Source organism: Pyrus communis, chromosome 1 (assembly GCF_963583255.1).
Source record: "Pyrus communis chromosome 1, drPyrComm1.1, whole genome shotgun sequence".
Taxonomy (NCBI): domain Eukaryota; kingdom Viridiplantae; phylum Streptophyta; class Magnoliopsida; order Rosales; family Rosaceae; genus Pyrus; species Pyrus communis.
The window spans coordinates 6,306,200-6,320,765 of record NC_084803.1 but is presented as its reverse complement, the minus strand read 5'-3'; the positions used below and the strand labels follow the sequence as shown (position 1 = coordinate 6,320,765).

Below are 14,566 nucleotides of genomic sequence, written 5' to 3'. Positions count from 1 at the left end.
GGAGTGGACGAAGCCTCATAATGAGCTAGTAAAAATGCGGTTCAAATTCTCTTTAGCGAGAATCGAACCTAAAACCTCTCACTTACAAATGAAAAAAAATACTATTAAATCGTAATACTAAGTAGCAAAACACGTTACTTGAAGTACAAGAAATTTTTCTTTCTCCTAACATGCAATGTTCTCTTTCGCATGCATTGCACCAATCCACTCTTGCCCTTTGTCGTGGGTCAAGTCCATTTGTCCTTGTCAAAATTCAAATCCGGCCCAGGAAAAATGAAAGAAGACAAGTACAACATTGGAGCATTACTTTCAAGGAAGAAATTGGTTTGGGCCTTGGAAGAATCAATATTCCAATGTACATATCTGTAATTTCGTATCCCCGCGAGGGTTTCTCCTCCCTTTATATACCGGTCGCTAGTATAGCCTTACAATTCCCTTTCAGCCGAATCCCTAATTGCTTCTACTGTTTCTCTGTTTTAGGGTTTCTGGGTTTATGTTTTGCATCCTGGATTTTGTGAAATTTAAATGTAGGCGAATTGAATTATGATTTTTATGGGGCTGGAGTTTGGCTCTTTGGCTTATTTACAAGGGTGCCATAGAGATGAATGCAGCTTCCCTACATCAACCTCTCAACCTTTTCACCCAATTTCGCTACGATATTTTTATTTACTCTGGCGATTTTTTCTGTTGAGGTTGATACATTTTTCCGTATTTATTTCAATTCAAATTTATGGATTTTGGTATTTCTTTCCCCATTTTTATTTATTTAAATTCAAATCTATGGATTTTGGTATTGGAATCGAGTGGTAATTCAGGCAGCCCCCTTGCGATGACGATAGCTTGGGAGGCGTTTAACTGCTCGTATATCGATTTGCTTTTGCTCTTCAGATTAGCTGAGATTTCCATCTTTGAAGCTTGTCTAGTAGGCATCAGTACATTTCATAATTATTTTCAAAATTTCTACGATAGCAAATGATTTTTGCATTTTCATTTTTTTTTTCTACGATAGCAAGTGATTTTCGCACTTTCAATGTTTTTTTCAGCGTTCAGCATGCATTTACAGCACCTATACCTCTTTTAATAATTTTGATTGAATAAATCAAAGGCAAATGAATTAGGATCTGGTCCAGAAATTAACTTTAACATTGAGATTTATTCCGCAATTGACCTACAATACACGGTTTATCTCAAAACTGGGGATCCCCGAAAACTAAACTGGGGATGAAACCGAAAGCAACTCGGACTTTCCACGGATTAAATTTACAAAATTTCCCTAGAAGTGGCAGAATTCATCAGCAGCATAACCATTGCAGTTTGAACAAAATACTAGACTGGTACTAGGTGTCTTCGAAGAACTAAAGAATGCACAGCTCAACCAAAGTTGTTGTAAGTTGCGAGTTATATTAAGTGACCGGAGTATAATTGTTCTGGATGAGCTGTGGCTCCATCCAATGTAGCTGCTGTTCCTGCCAGTGTTGTATCCCACCGGGTCCTTCCATCATCGTTCCACCAAACCCCGATGCTTCCGCCCCATTGTAACCATTATCATCGGTGTCCATCATTTCACCTTCCATGGGTTCCGACTGGCTTGCAGCCTGTGTCTCATCTCTTGAAGCTGGTGGGAAGATAGGTGCCACCCAGGGAACAACAGCCATACACCCATTTGAAACTTCTCTGTTTTCCTCATCGGATCCAGGATCCTCTACCGGTTTTAGCAATTTTGAATATCCCCATGAATAAATATGATCTGCCAGAAACAATTCGGTTAGTAAAAGGCATGATATCAATTTCAAGTAAAGCTCAGATGGATACCACAAATATCTGTTCATTCTAAGAAACGAAAACAAATCGCCGTTCTTCATGTTTTTCTGAATTGTAAACATGAGAACTTTGACATATGATTACATCGAAGAATAAGCTTACAACGGTACACAAAACAGATTTAAACAAAGCATAGCACCCACCTAGTCATCTCCATCAAAAGGTTACTGATAATATCAACACACATTGCAAAAAGATCACAAACAGATTCATTCACTAAGTCAATTCACTCGTCCCACAACGAATGCACCTAGGCAGCTCAAAAAGCATTCACAGTTGACATACTAGTAACTTGAGATTAGATTACATAATCACAATGATTTGCCACATATCTAAAACAAGCTTCTTAAAGAGTAACATGCACTAATTCTCTTGTTTGGATTCATAAATATAGAAATTTAGAATTTCCGCGTAAAAAAAAACTTGGAATTTGGGATCTCCAATTCCTAAGTTTAAATTCCAAAGTTTAAATTCTATGTAAATAAGTGTCGTTTTCCAATTTCTATGATTGAGAGTTTAAAAATAACAAATTCCGTATTCAATTCCATTGTTTTTTTGGTTAACCAAACAAGAAAATTCACCAATTCTAGAAAATAAAATCCCATCATTTTAACATTCCTTAGTAAACTTAAATTTCTTCATCCATGATGTAACAGCAATACAGATATCCAGAGGCTTACCCCTTAAACCCGGAATCAAGTCCGAATTCACAATGACAGAGAAATCCTGCGAATCGGGTGCTTTGAAAATCCGCGTATTCGTGGGGTTATAGAGCACAAGAGCCTTCTCATCCCCTGCAGGCAAAGGGTCCGTTGGCAAATCATCTGTTTGCATCACAACACTGGTTTCTGGCGCTGGCTTTTCATCAAACACCTGAGCTGCACTACTTTGGTCTTCATTCAAAGTTGCAAATAACCCAGTATCCTTCAAAATTCCACAACAAAAAACAATAATTACATAAAAAACTGCAACAATTTTGAGAGACAGAAAGTGGGTAGTAGTCCATTACCATATCATAAAATTTTGGTAACGAATTAATAGTCCATAACCATAACATAAAATTTTGGTAACGAATTGTTGAGAATTGAATAAAAGTGAAGAAAAAGCGCGGGAAAAAAAACCCTAAATTGCTGGGAAATTGGGAATTGAAACCCAAAAAAAAAAAAAGAAAAAAAAAAAAAAAGAGGGAAAATTGGGAGCGCAGAGTGCGTACCAGTCTCCTGGATTTTGAGGAAGGAGAGAATAAGTCGTCGTCTAATTCTTCATAGTCTTTGCGCTTCATCTCTGCAATTCAAAAACCCTAATTCAATCTCTCTCCCTCCGTCAGCTTCCCGTGCTTCGCACCGTCTGGATTTTCGGTTTTAGGATTTTATTTTTATTTTTATTTATTTGGTTTTGGTTATGGTGGGTGGTTTCTTCTGGGGGTTTCTCCAACCTTCTTCCAATATCTTTTCTTTCACTAACAAGAACACTTCCCGCCCATAATATACGGAGAAGGCCCAAGTCGATGGCCCCAGTGAAAGCCCATGTATCGGAAAAGGCCCAAATCGATATCGTCAAACAATTTGAATTACCACTTCAAATTTACATTGGTGGAGTGGCAATCTTGTAATTTAGTAGCCACGTCAGACTACACCTCTGCTATTCGGATAACGAGAAGATTAGCTGCGCGCCACTTTCAGTCTCCCCTGTCTTTATAAAATCTCACAGCAAGCCAATCCCAATGGCGGCGACGACGACGTCCTTCGTCGCCGCCCGGAACCTCACTCGTCGACGTACTTCTTCCTCCTCGCTGCCAGCGACAAGTCGTTTCTTCGACCCCCCGCATTGCTCGCCCTATCGTCCAACAACAACAAGAGGCAAGCAAACTGAAACTGCCAAGTCGTTTTCCTGCTACTGCAGAACAGCAGAAGTGTATACTTATTCACAGTCCGACTGATTTGGTTCCAGTTTTTTGCAAGGCTGAGGTGGCTATTCTCTGCGAGGATTGCAACGGGATAGGGTGGCTGCTTTGCGATTTTTGCAAAGGGCAGAAAATGAATGTGAAATCCGAGACCAATTGAATCTACCGTCGATGCCCATCTTGCAGGGATTTGGATCCTCTCCGGATCCCCTCCCAGGGGATCCCGGAGATCAAGACACAAAGACCGCTCATTAAAGATTATGCGGTTATAATTAAATGTTTTTTACACAAAACGAGATTACTTTACTTTTAAAAATATAAAAAGCATTTAATTGTAACCGCACGATTTTTGATGAATGGTCCTTGTGCTTTGATCCCCGAGATCCCCCGGGAGGGGATCCGGAGAGGATCCAAATCCATCTTGCAGAGCTGTGAGTTTTGAGCTCCTCCTCCTCACAAAACCCAATAATTTTTTGTTTGAGAGGTTTGATTTTTATGGAATTTGAAGAGAAATATTTGATTTTTGGTGCTTGATTTTTAGGTATTTTGTTTTACATGTACTGCTTAAAAAATTATAATTTAGAAAAACACTTCAAACGCAATAATTTAAGAAAAAAATCCGACTAACTTGATAAGGGATAAAGGTTTCAACAACTAATAATCAATTCGAGAATGATACATGAATACACGACCTGTTTTTCTCAACTCATTTTTTGAAGTGTTTCTGTGTAAAACTTGGAGTTGTCGGGGTGTTTTTTTATTCTAATAAACTATATTTAATGTGGATGCAAATTGGTCAGGTGTTGTGTTCAAAGTGCAAGGCATTCAAATGTGTCACATTCCCAAATTACAATGATGGTGAGGAGGTGTCTATTTAAGCCTCCAATTTCTTTTATCAAAGACGCTGCACTTGAAGTTTCGAATTTGATTATTTCCTCCGCCAATACATGAATGTGATATGATTGTCGAATTCCTCCAATTTTTGTACAGCTTATGTTCATTTTTCAGGTTCTCATGTTTTATGTTTGCGTAGTTTTGTTTGAGAGGAAGCAATTTACAAGTGAAAATTCTTTCTTCGTCGTTCAGATTAATGGTTTTGTAAGAGATTTTTTTTTTTTTTTTTTTTTTCAAAAATTTTGCTAGAGATTGATTGGGAGTTACAACTCTAACCCCAGGTTTTCATGAAAATTCAGCCCGTTTTACAGGACCTTACTGTGGATTTTTTCAACTCCAAACTGCATCATATTTTACATTTTCCTTGGCTTGATTGTCACCATTGACACATGGCTTTGCTTCCTCAAGTTTGAAACAGAAGAATGCACATGAACGAGCAAATTGTGAAGCTAAAATCTGCCAATGTTAGATTTTCGGTGTTTATTACTTGATGCAAGTGCAAAATTTCTGCAATATAGTATTGTTTTACGCATCCAAAAGTCTTTTAAACTAAGCATTTTGTTTCCAACCTTCTGCATCGCAGACATAGGATACCAACTGTAGAGTATATATACAATAATAATTAAACCATGCTACGATCTCTGTACGTCTAGTTATGACCGTTATTGGTTTATGAGTTCCACAAATATGAACGATCTGAATTAATCTACACATATGTACACATGACTTGAGTTAATATTTTATTATAATCTAGTATATAGGTGGCAAACTCAGACGAGTGGTTTGCTGACAACAAACTTACGTAGAATGTAAGTATTGAAAATCTGGAGGCTCTTATTATCTGACAACACTTTCGGTGTTAATAGTACTTGCTAGTACTATGGGTATTTTTCAAAGAAGTAATGATAAGGAAATTAAATTTGTAAAGAAAATTTTGTAAATTAAACGATATGAAAATTAATAGAATTATTATTTAAGTATTAATGAACGTGTTCATTCTTATTGGTGACACGTTATTTATTTGTAATGTTTTATTGAGAAATATTGACCAAGCGTCTTTTTTCTTTTGATTGAACCAATCTCTTTTCCCAACATTTCATTTTTTTAATTGGATACCTTTTGATTTCTAAATCTAACGGATGATCTTAGATTATTGACTATGACTGCTTCGATTGGATGTCCGTATGAGTGATTAGTATAGTATTATCTTACTAATTGATTAATGCTTAGTGCTAGTCTATATATGTATTATTAATATGTATAGTACTATATGGTAGCAGTTCTGCTACCAAAATGGTAGATTAGATGCCTCAGAAAATCAGATGTTGAATTGGGATTGGATGCCTGACAAAATGCGTCAGAAGATAATTTACGTAACTCAACTTCAGATTTCTTTCACCTCCTTCTCATCTGAAAGATAAGATCTTGAGGAGTAAGGAAAAGGGGAAAAAAAAAAAGAAGATCAAAACCCTATATGCACATTGGGTTTTCTGGGTGGTGAGAAACGTTGAGCTGGCCATCTGATGCTGTTGAGCAACCTCCCACCATATTATTGAAGAACAAGTCCTTGTCTTCCTCCACCATCTTCAGAATACCTTCAAACACAGAAACCTCACATGGAATCCTCAAAACGCCGGTCTGCTGAAACCCAAACTCCTCCTCCGCCTCTCTCAACAGAATGTGGAAAGCTGGCCGACCCAAGTAGTCAGTTGGGATGACAAACCTCTTGAGCTCTTCCCCAACACAGACAGCAAGGTAGCCTTTTGGGACAGCAGCATTGTTTGAGGCTTCACATGAAGTGGTTGTTTTTTCAGACAGAGAAAGTGTCCTCTTCAGAAACTTGATGCTCTTGCTGGTGGAGGTGGTAGTGGTGGCGGCGGATATTGCTTTTGATGAGTTAGCAATCTTTCTCCACTTTTTGAGAATCTGTTGGAGCCTGACAATGTCTCTGATCTTGTTTGATTTCTTTGAATCCATGGTGTTGTTCATTGTTACTCTTGAACCAAACTGTCAATGTAGATAGCTAGCTTTTTGTGAAATTGCTTCCTTTTTGTTCATTTGAGAAGCTTTCAATTTATAGCGGTTGAGGAACTTTAAGATTATGAATATTTAATGTACATTTTTCTATATAAACTAATTCGATATTCTTATCTTTTTATATGTGTATATATTATATAGTTATGTAACAAACCTATCAGAAGGTTGACAGATTCGTATATATATACACAGAAGCTCAAGTATCGGACTGATTGAGATGGGCTATTATGGTTTCATGCAATTATATATTCATCAAAAACGATTTCAACTATTTTTAAAACATTTTCAAACAAACTAATAATTAGTTCATATTTTTAATACTAAATCCACAAGTTTGTTACTAATTTAACCGCAACATATAATCAGCTTGTTTGTCCTAACAATACGTATGGATTCTTATTAATACTATATTCTAAAATACAACTTCATACACTCGTATTATAACATACAAACTTATTATACACGTAACATTATTTGAATACCACATAATAACTTTGCTTTTTGAAGAGGTCCTATATTATATGCACCCGTTAAATACGTGAAGATTGATCTCTGTCTTTGTCTCCCATTGCAGCTTTTAGGGTTTAGAGTTCCGCACCAATACACGTTTGAGTTTTAAAATTAGATATATAATGTAACTGATTATGAGGAGTAAAAAATAGAAATTTATCAAAGTGTGAGGAATGAGAATGACTAATACCAACACTCACCGGAACTCGGAACGTTAAAATTACTTTTTTGGCTAAGATATTTTTACTTCTTTATTTCTTATGATTTTACAGTTGCGGTGGTCTCAAATTAAGTTATATTTCAGACATCAAGACTTGAAGACGAGATCACATTATTATTTTTATTAATAATTTTCTTGTGTTCCAGGAAAGTGAGAGGCAAAATGCCATTATCTGTGATGTGAAGTGAAGGTAATTACCGTGATTAAGTTAAGTGCTCCACTTTTCAAATGAATGATGAAGAAAATTTCACAAGATGTTCAGCTATTGTCCCTGCTTCCTTTTTTTCTTTTTTTTTTTAATTTATTTTTCTCCGTACTAATAAGGAAGAAGAATTCGACTCGAAGCACTCGAGACCTTTTTCGATTATGAAAAAAAGAACTGCAACTAGCCTTAGACCATCTTGTGACCTTTTTTTAACATTAGAGAAATAATCGTATTTAAAATAAGCGTTATTTGTTGACAATAAAAAAGGAAGAATTCAATACGAGCTTATGATCTGTTTTAGTGTCGAAAAGAGAAACATAACACCAGATAAACGGCTAGTTTGTATTTGATTCTTAACTACTTTCTTCTTACGTAGTGTACGTGAGCTTAATTACATTGCGTAATTCACATGTTGGAGGAAAGGTGCGTGATCATTGAAAGGTACAAATACAGTGGGACAAATACATATAGTAGTAGGATTAAGCATATGTACATATCATGATTGGAAAATATTATTGCAAGTATAACGTGATCCACACTAATAATCTGCAATAATTGTAATTTGTCAAGACTTTAATTTCCCCAACTTTTTAAAAATTTCAAGAAAGTTACCCTATATATTCAAACACAATGCTAAATTCGAGAACAACTTGCTTCCATCTCAAATGCTTGTTGAGCCATCTCTCTTACTTCGAGTGTTATATTTGTTTAACGTCGTATTACTCTAGATGTGTTGAGATTGGCACTAGTCGTTCTCGAGAGGGTCTCGAGTATATAATCGGAACTAGGCAACAGATTTGAATACAATTAGGCCTAGGTAAGTCTTTTCACACGTAAAAAATAAAAATTCTAATAAATCTACAAAAGTGGAGCAAAAGTCCTTTTAGCGTCTAAACAGAGCACTTTTCCAAATTTCTCATTTTTTATTTAGGTAAGGAAACTAAACAAACAAAATGAAGGGTACCCTTTTTGAAACCATTTATACGAAGAAGGTATAGCATCAACATGTATATCTCTGTACATGGGTTAAGATTTAGGGACACACGCTTTTGACGCACATTTTTGTGGGGCTAACTCTGTAATGTATTTCAACAATCTGAGCCGTTTATCATTTAAATATTCCCTGAAATATCATTTGTACCAAGAATCACCCAAATTCGAAACCATATGATCGTTCAATTAAGTTTAGTGTTTCTTTGTAAAATAGTAGTCGTCCATTTTTTTCATTATAAATGAATGTTTAAATGGTTTTGGTTTTGTCTAATTTTTTGCAAGGATAATCTTTGAATGATGTATTAAAATATAGATAGTTTGGATCATTGAAATATATTATGAATTGAGTCTTGCAACATGGATGCCAATTTGTGTGTCAAAAACGTGTGTTCACATATCCTAACCCTATATATACTAGGGATTATTTGATAAACCTTCTTTGATCCACTTTTCAGTTTTTACAATTAATGAGTATTAAGGAATTTAACTCTATATTCATAATTTTCTTAAACAAAAAATTGGATCCAACAAGAGTAACAAACAGACATGCAGTTGCTTTGGCTTCTTATACGAACTAAAAGTCCATTAGATAATCATTTCATTTTCAATTTTTATTTCACCTTTCGAAACATAAAAACTAAAATTTTGTTAGTTTAAAAAAATGAAAACAAAAAACTAAAATCTTGCAAATCAGAATCAAAATGATCTTCTCAACATGGTACCACTCTTAGATTTTCAGTGCATGACGAAGTTGATTTGCCATGGTCAACCTTGTGCCCTCCAAGTTTGGCAGACCTACTTATTTCCTCTCACGTATTCTTACTGATGGTTCAAAAAGCCAGCTTAGGGTTAGTACTCAAAACATTATGATGAATTCAAAAAAAATTAACAACTCACCAGTTTCTCACAATTTAATTCTATAAAGATTCGTCTGTTGTCTCTTTTCTTTTATGTTATTCAACTTTAAACAGAATGCATAGTATAAAGGCCTCCTTAAATCATATCAGTCCAGGAATAATAGCATCCAATGATTAAAACCGACATCTGATAATTTTCCTGTCACGCACACAACAACAATCAAGTTTATCCTAATAAGTGAAGTTAGTTGTATGAATCATAAAACGTCACTGCGCTCAGTTTCGTGCCAATTCTTCTGTTAGTTTCAAGTATTCCATATCTTTTTTCATATTCTTTTTCAAAGTCTTCATGGGTCTTTCTTGAATTACCACATACACAATTTAATTAATTTTATAAAACTTCTTGACCTTTCTCAGAGAGCTGTGCATTATATTCCATTTAACCCAGCTAGCTACCCAATTAATTAGCTGGCTTGAACCATAGTTAATTACTAATTAGCTGGCTTCTATATTCTAGAACCCTAGAATGTACCTGCATCTGCAAATTAGCATAATTATATAATCTTTGTTTTTTTTTAACTTTCTGCTACATAGCATAATATAGACTTTTATTTTTATATATAATTTATTTTCATACTGCACCAAGAATGTAAGCTCTTTTGAAATAATATCAGATCCCTCTCCCCATTAACTTTCAGATTTTTGCGTTTAGACTTTTAATTATTATTGTTATTATCGATCATAATTATTAGGAATATGGATAAGCGATTTAATCAGATAATTAACTTGGGGGTTTAGCAATCATTAATTGTAGCTTCGATTTCTGATTCAGAAGTCTGTTTCAATCAAATGCATCCAATTTACAGGCACATGTGGCTCATCTTTTTGCTCCCACTCATCTGGGCCGTGCTTCATGCTTCTCATTAAGTAATCCAATCAAATTATTTTATTTTTATACGTTTCACCAATCTAATTGTCTTATTTATATATTGGCTGGTTCAGCTAGTGCCACTGTACAAAAAAAAAACCAATCTTGGAGAGCTCATGCTGCTCTGCTCGTGGTCATCCCTCCGTACTTTCGCTTGTTCTGCCTTCTGGGAACTTGGTTCTCCGACGACACTTTGGCAATCGACGTGGATTTTGCAAACAAATGTCCGATGAAGGACAAAAGATTTGTAGTTTAAGCGTTAAGAATAAGCTAGCCCTCTACACTTTGAGGTCCAAAGTCCTATATTCAGTTCTCTATAAATATGTCCAGTGTGAAAGAGGGTTGGAAGTTAGTTGAAAGTATGATAGCTTAAGTATTCGATCAATTATATAACAAACAAACCAAGAAAAAAAGTGCGGGAAGCCCTCTCCGGGATGATTTAGATAAAACCCTAACAGATGGGTAGCAAATCACGTCCCTATCTCAGTTTAATTATACAGATAAAACCCTAATAAAAAACATGAAGTTTGGGCTGAAAACTCAGATAAAGCTTTGTACGGCCCAAAATACAGTTTGGTCTGGAAACTATATAAAACGCATGTAACATAGCAATTAGGTTGCATATTTAGTTCGCCACATCGTTGGTTGAAGACGGCGAGTATATGTAGTAGCGTGATTTTGTAATTAAATTAGAATGATCGGTAGTACGATGAAGACTTACATATAAAACAAGTCGTACAATGTACACATTTTAAGTTCTAATAGGGCATCTTACGTATGAGAAATTCTCACTTGCAATCAATATATAATCTCAATGGCGTCACTTGTCTAATCAAATCATATCGACATGCATACTTGAATCTTAAGTGGAAAATGATCATTGGCCCAGCAAGTAGTAACCATTTGGTTTTGTAATATTCTGTTTTTTTTGGAAGAGATTCTAAATTTAAATCTCACAATTGACACTTATAAGACAAGAAAGTTGGATTATCTCTCTCGTGCATATATAACCAATATAAAAGTTAATTAAAGGTATCAGAACTGAATCACCAGCAAAAAGCTAATGTCATAGTCATGAATGATGCCTAAGAACATTTGGTATGGATATTGGGTAGCTTATTCTTTTTAAATGATGCCTAAGAACATTTGGTATCAGAGAAACTGCATCACAAGGCAGACATATCTTATTAACTTCTTTACATATATGTTATACTAACAAGAACTAAGATAGGAATACATGGATTAGTTCAAAATTCAGATACAGGATTCTATTCTGGCACAGCTTGTTTCACAAGTACAACCCTTTTGGAATATAACCCACAGAAACTCAACTTCTCGAAATTTAAATTCCACTCGTGAATAAGAATATTTAAAAAAAAAAAAAATTCAAGTAGCATATTCTTTTTAAATGGGTGCCACACATGAAACTTTGGAGCTAGAAACTGCTAAAGTTAAATTATATATTCTTCTTTGTGAGAAAGTATAACTAGGATTACAATTATGTGCATAAAAAGAGAGAGATATAATGAAACCTAATTACATAAACAAAGCACATAACTTCGGACAAACATTGCTCGATCGAGTCAGTAAAATACACAATAAATTTAATCAACTCACGCCGACAAACATCATTCCAAGTTAGGTAAAATATGTATTGGAGCACTAATATATTAATGGTTATCTACACATGTACAAACCACGGAAAGATAACTATGAGAAGAAATTAACAAAAATGCCATGTTATTAAGATTCTTTTCAATGCGAGGAGTGTTGTAGGAACCTGCAGATTTGCTTCGTCCATGTTGTGTCTTCTGAGAGCACTACTTAGACATATACAGTGGTCTTATGTGGATGACATAAGTCACATAACCAATAGTTTCAAAGTATTGTTGGCCACCCCCACTACTTAAGGCACCCCATTACATATTTTATTGATTTGACATCATCTTGGTCTTCATTGGAAAATGAATTCCATATCTACATGTAATTGTTTTCAATTTGTATTTTTGTAATGTAGGTTTCATATTATAGGCAATATTTAAAATATCCGTATCGGTAAAAATATCGATATGTAAATTTATGAAAATATTGATGGATATATCGATATCGGTTGCTTTCAATGGAAATGATGGAAATAAGGAAATTTAAAATGAAACTTTAGGCATGTCAAACTCTTTATACAAAACATAAGAGTTTTTTGGATATTTAACCGATATGTTGGAAATATTGACGAAATCCGTCGATTTTAGCCGAAATTTAAGAGTTATTCTCTGATAGATGCGAAGTTTAAACTTCACCCTTGCTTTTCCATATCTTTCTCTAATTTTTCCGATACTTCTACAGAAATATCGACTATATTGAAGAAATTTCAAACACTAATGATAAGTGCGTGCGGCAAGGATTAAAAGGCTTTTATTTTGATGATGGCTAAGAACGTCTATGCATGCAGCCAATGCTTTTTGAATCTCTTTTTATTTTCCTAAGTTAATCATGCTCATATCCCACTACCAAACGTTTGGACAGCTCCTTGCTAAGCTTCGTTCGCCAAATGTAATAGGACATTCGTAACCAATTCAACCTAGCCTTTTCCTTTTAGACTAGTACAATGCAATTGGGAATTTCCTAATCATATTTTAGCAACACTCCTCTTCCCAGCATATTATTCATGCATGTTTTTCTATAGTGTGCAATATTAAAGATTAGTATTTATCATTGATCATGCACCTAAAATTTTATTTTATTTTGATTGATTACCAGTGGTCAAGAATTGCCAATTAGGGTCGGTTCGAAATACCCAAAAAAAAAAAAAAAAAAAAAAAAGAACCAAAAAAATTGAAGGAAAATAAAACCCTAAACCGTAAACAAATTTGGCACCGGACATACATGCTGATGGGACAAGAAACAACATATAAAGATGGGAAAAATGGGGATAAAACTCAATACAACTTGTAAAGAAAGGTTTATGTTAATTATTCTAGCCGCGAAAGATTAGGAATGATCACCAATGTATATCTAATTTACAGGTTTTTAGTGGAGGACTAAAATTACTATTAGTTATATAAAGTCTTTTAACACAATGGAGAGGTCCAAACTTGTGAGCAACGCGTGACTTGTTTCAAATAAAGTCGAGATAAATATCATTTGATTAATAGCTAGTTTACCATATCAAACTCATATGTATGTATAAAGTTCACCAATCCAAGTGCATAGATCTGAAAAGGATTAATGTTAGTTGTTAACTTGTTATGAACCTTGATTTGAATTAGCATATGATTATGATCATGTTTAAGAAGTAGACCATACGTATGAAAGTTGGAAGGAATGGAAAGGGCTCTTATAACAATCTATCCCTGAAATTAGTGGGCAATGCGTTCACAGTTCCTCATGACTCATGAAGAAGGAAGGCGTGCTCTTTCCTTCTTCGTTACTTGACCATTTATAATTTCTTTTCCTCCTGCGCCTTGTCAGACTCTCACAATGTCATGCTGCCCCTCCCACTCTTACAGTTTAGCCCATTTGGGTTTAAATACCATTAACACCCTTCTAATTTGTGTGGTAACAGAAGGGTAATGTTAGGTCATACTTTAAACTATATTTTGTAAACTATATGATATAATTGTTAATGATTGAATTATTACTTAAATGTTAATTATGATACTTATTTCCTATTGGTGACATGTACATCACATAATTTACAAATGTGATCTAATTAGTCTACTTAGCATTACTTGAAACAAAAATTAATTGACAATTACACCAAAAATCCACTTGATAATTTTATACACAAATCCAAGAATATGCAGTTTCATCATTATAAGTGGTTGAGTTGCCCTAGTTTTCTTAGAAATATATTAACAACCTTATCTTGTTTAACCCTCTTGATTCTTTTAATTAGTCTTAGTTATTTTTTATTGGGATGCATGGCAAGAATACTTGGTGCCCATAGCAATATGGGAACTTATTACTTCAAAAGGCAAAACATACAAGATACCATTCAAGGATTTGATCCATGTTACTACTATATATTCAGTCACACATGCAAGGACTGAGTACTATACGATTTCAAATTCAGAACCCATGCAATTGAGTGTACGACTACAAATTCGGAACCCATTTAGCTTACTTTTGTGACAATTCAGCATTTGCATCCAAATACCGATTAGGCATACCTCATCAGTTGTGAGCAACTAACAAAGAA

At 34.7% G+C, this 14,566-nt stretch overlaps 2 protein-coding genes and 1 non-coding gene across 3 annotated transcripts; 1 reads left to right on the top strand and 2 right to left on the bottom strand.

Moving 5' to 3' along the window:
* The first annotated feature begins 813 nt into the window (after window positions 1–813).
* Window positions 814–939, top strand: LOC137720439 (small nucleolar RNA snoR77). Its single transcript, XR_011066516.1, has one exon. It is a non-coding gene; the product is annotated as a small nucleolar RNA snoR77 (small nucleolar RNA).
* A 194-nt stretch (window positions 940–1,133) lies between these two features.
* Window positions 1,134–3,253, bottom strand: LOC137716987 (uncharacterized). Its single transcript, XM_068456316.1, has 3 exons — window positions 3,035–3,253; window positions 2,502–2,745; window positions 1,134–1,747 (listed from the first exon to the last, which is right to left on the bottom strand). The coding sequence occupies exons 1-3, from the start codon at window positions 3,101–3,103 to the stop codon at window positions 1,404–1,406; spliced, it is 657 nt and encodes a 218-aa protein (XP_068312417.1). The 5' UTR covers window positions 3,104–3,253; the 3' UTR covers window positions 1,134–1,403.
* A 2,835-nt stretch (window positions 3,254–6,088) lies between these two features.
* Window positions 6,089–6,607, bottom strand: LOC137732036 (protein SMALL AUXIN UP-REGULATED RNA 51-like). Its single transcript, XM_068471331.1, has one exon. The coding sequence runs from the start codon at window positions 6,605–6,607 to the stop codon at window positions 6,089–6,091; it is 519 nt and encodes a 172-aa protein (XP_068327432.1).
* Window positions 6,608–14,566: the final 7,959 nt, after the last annotated feature.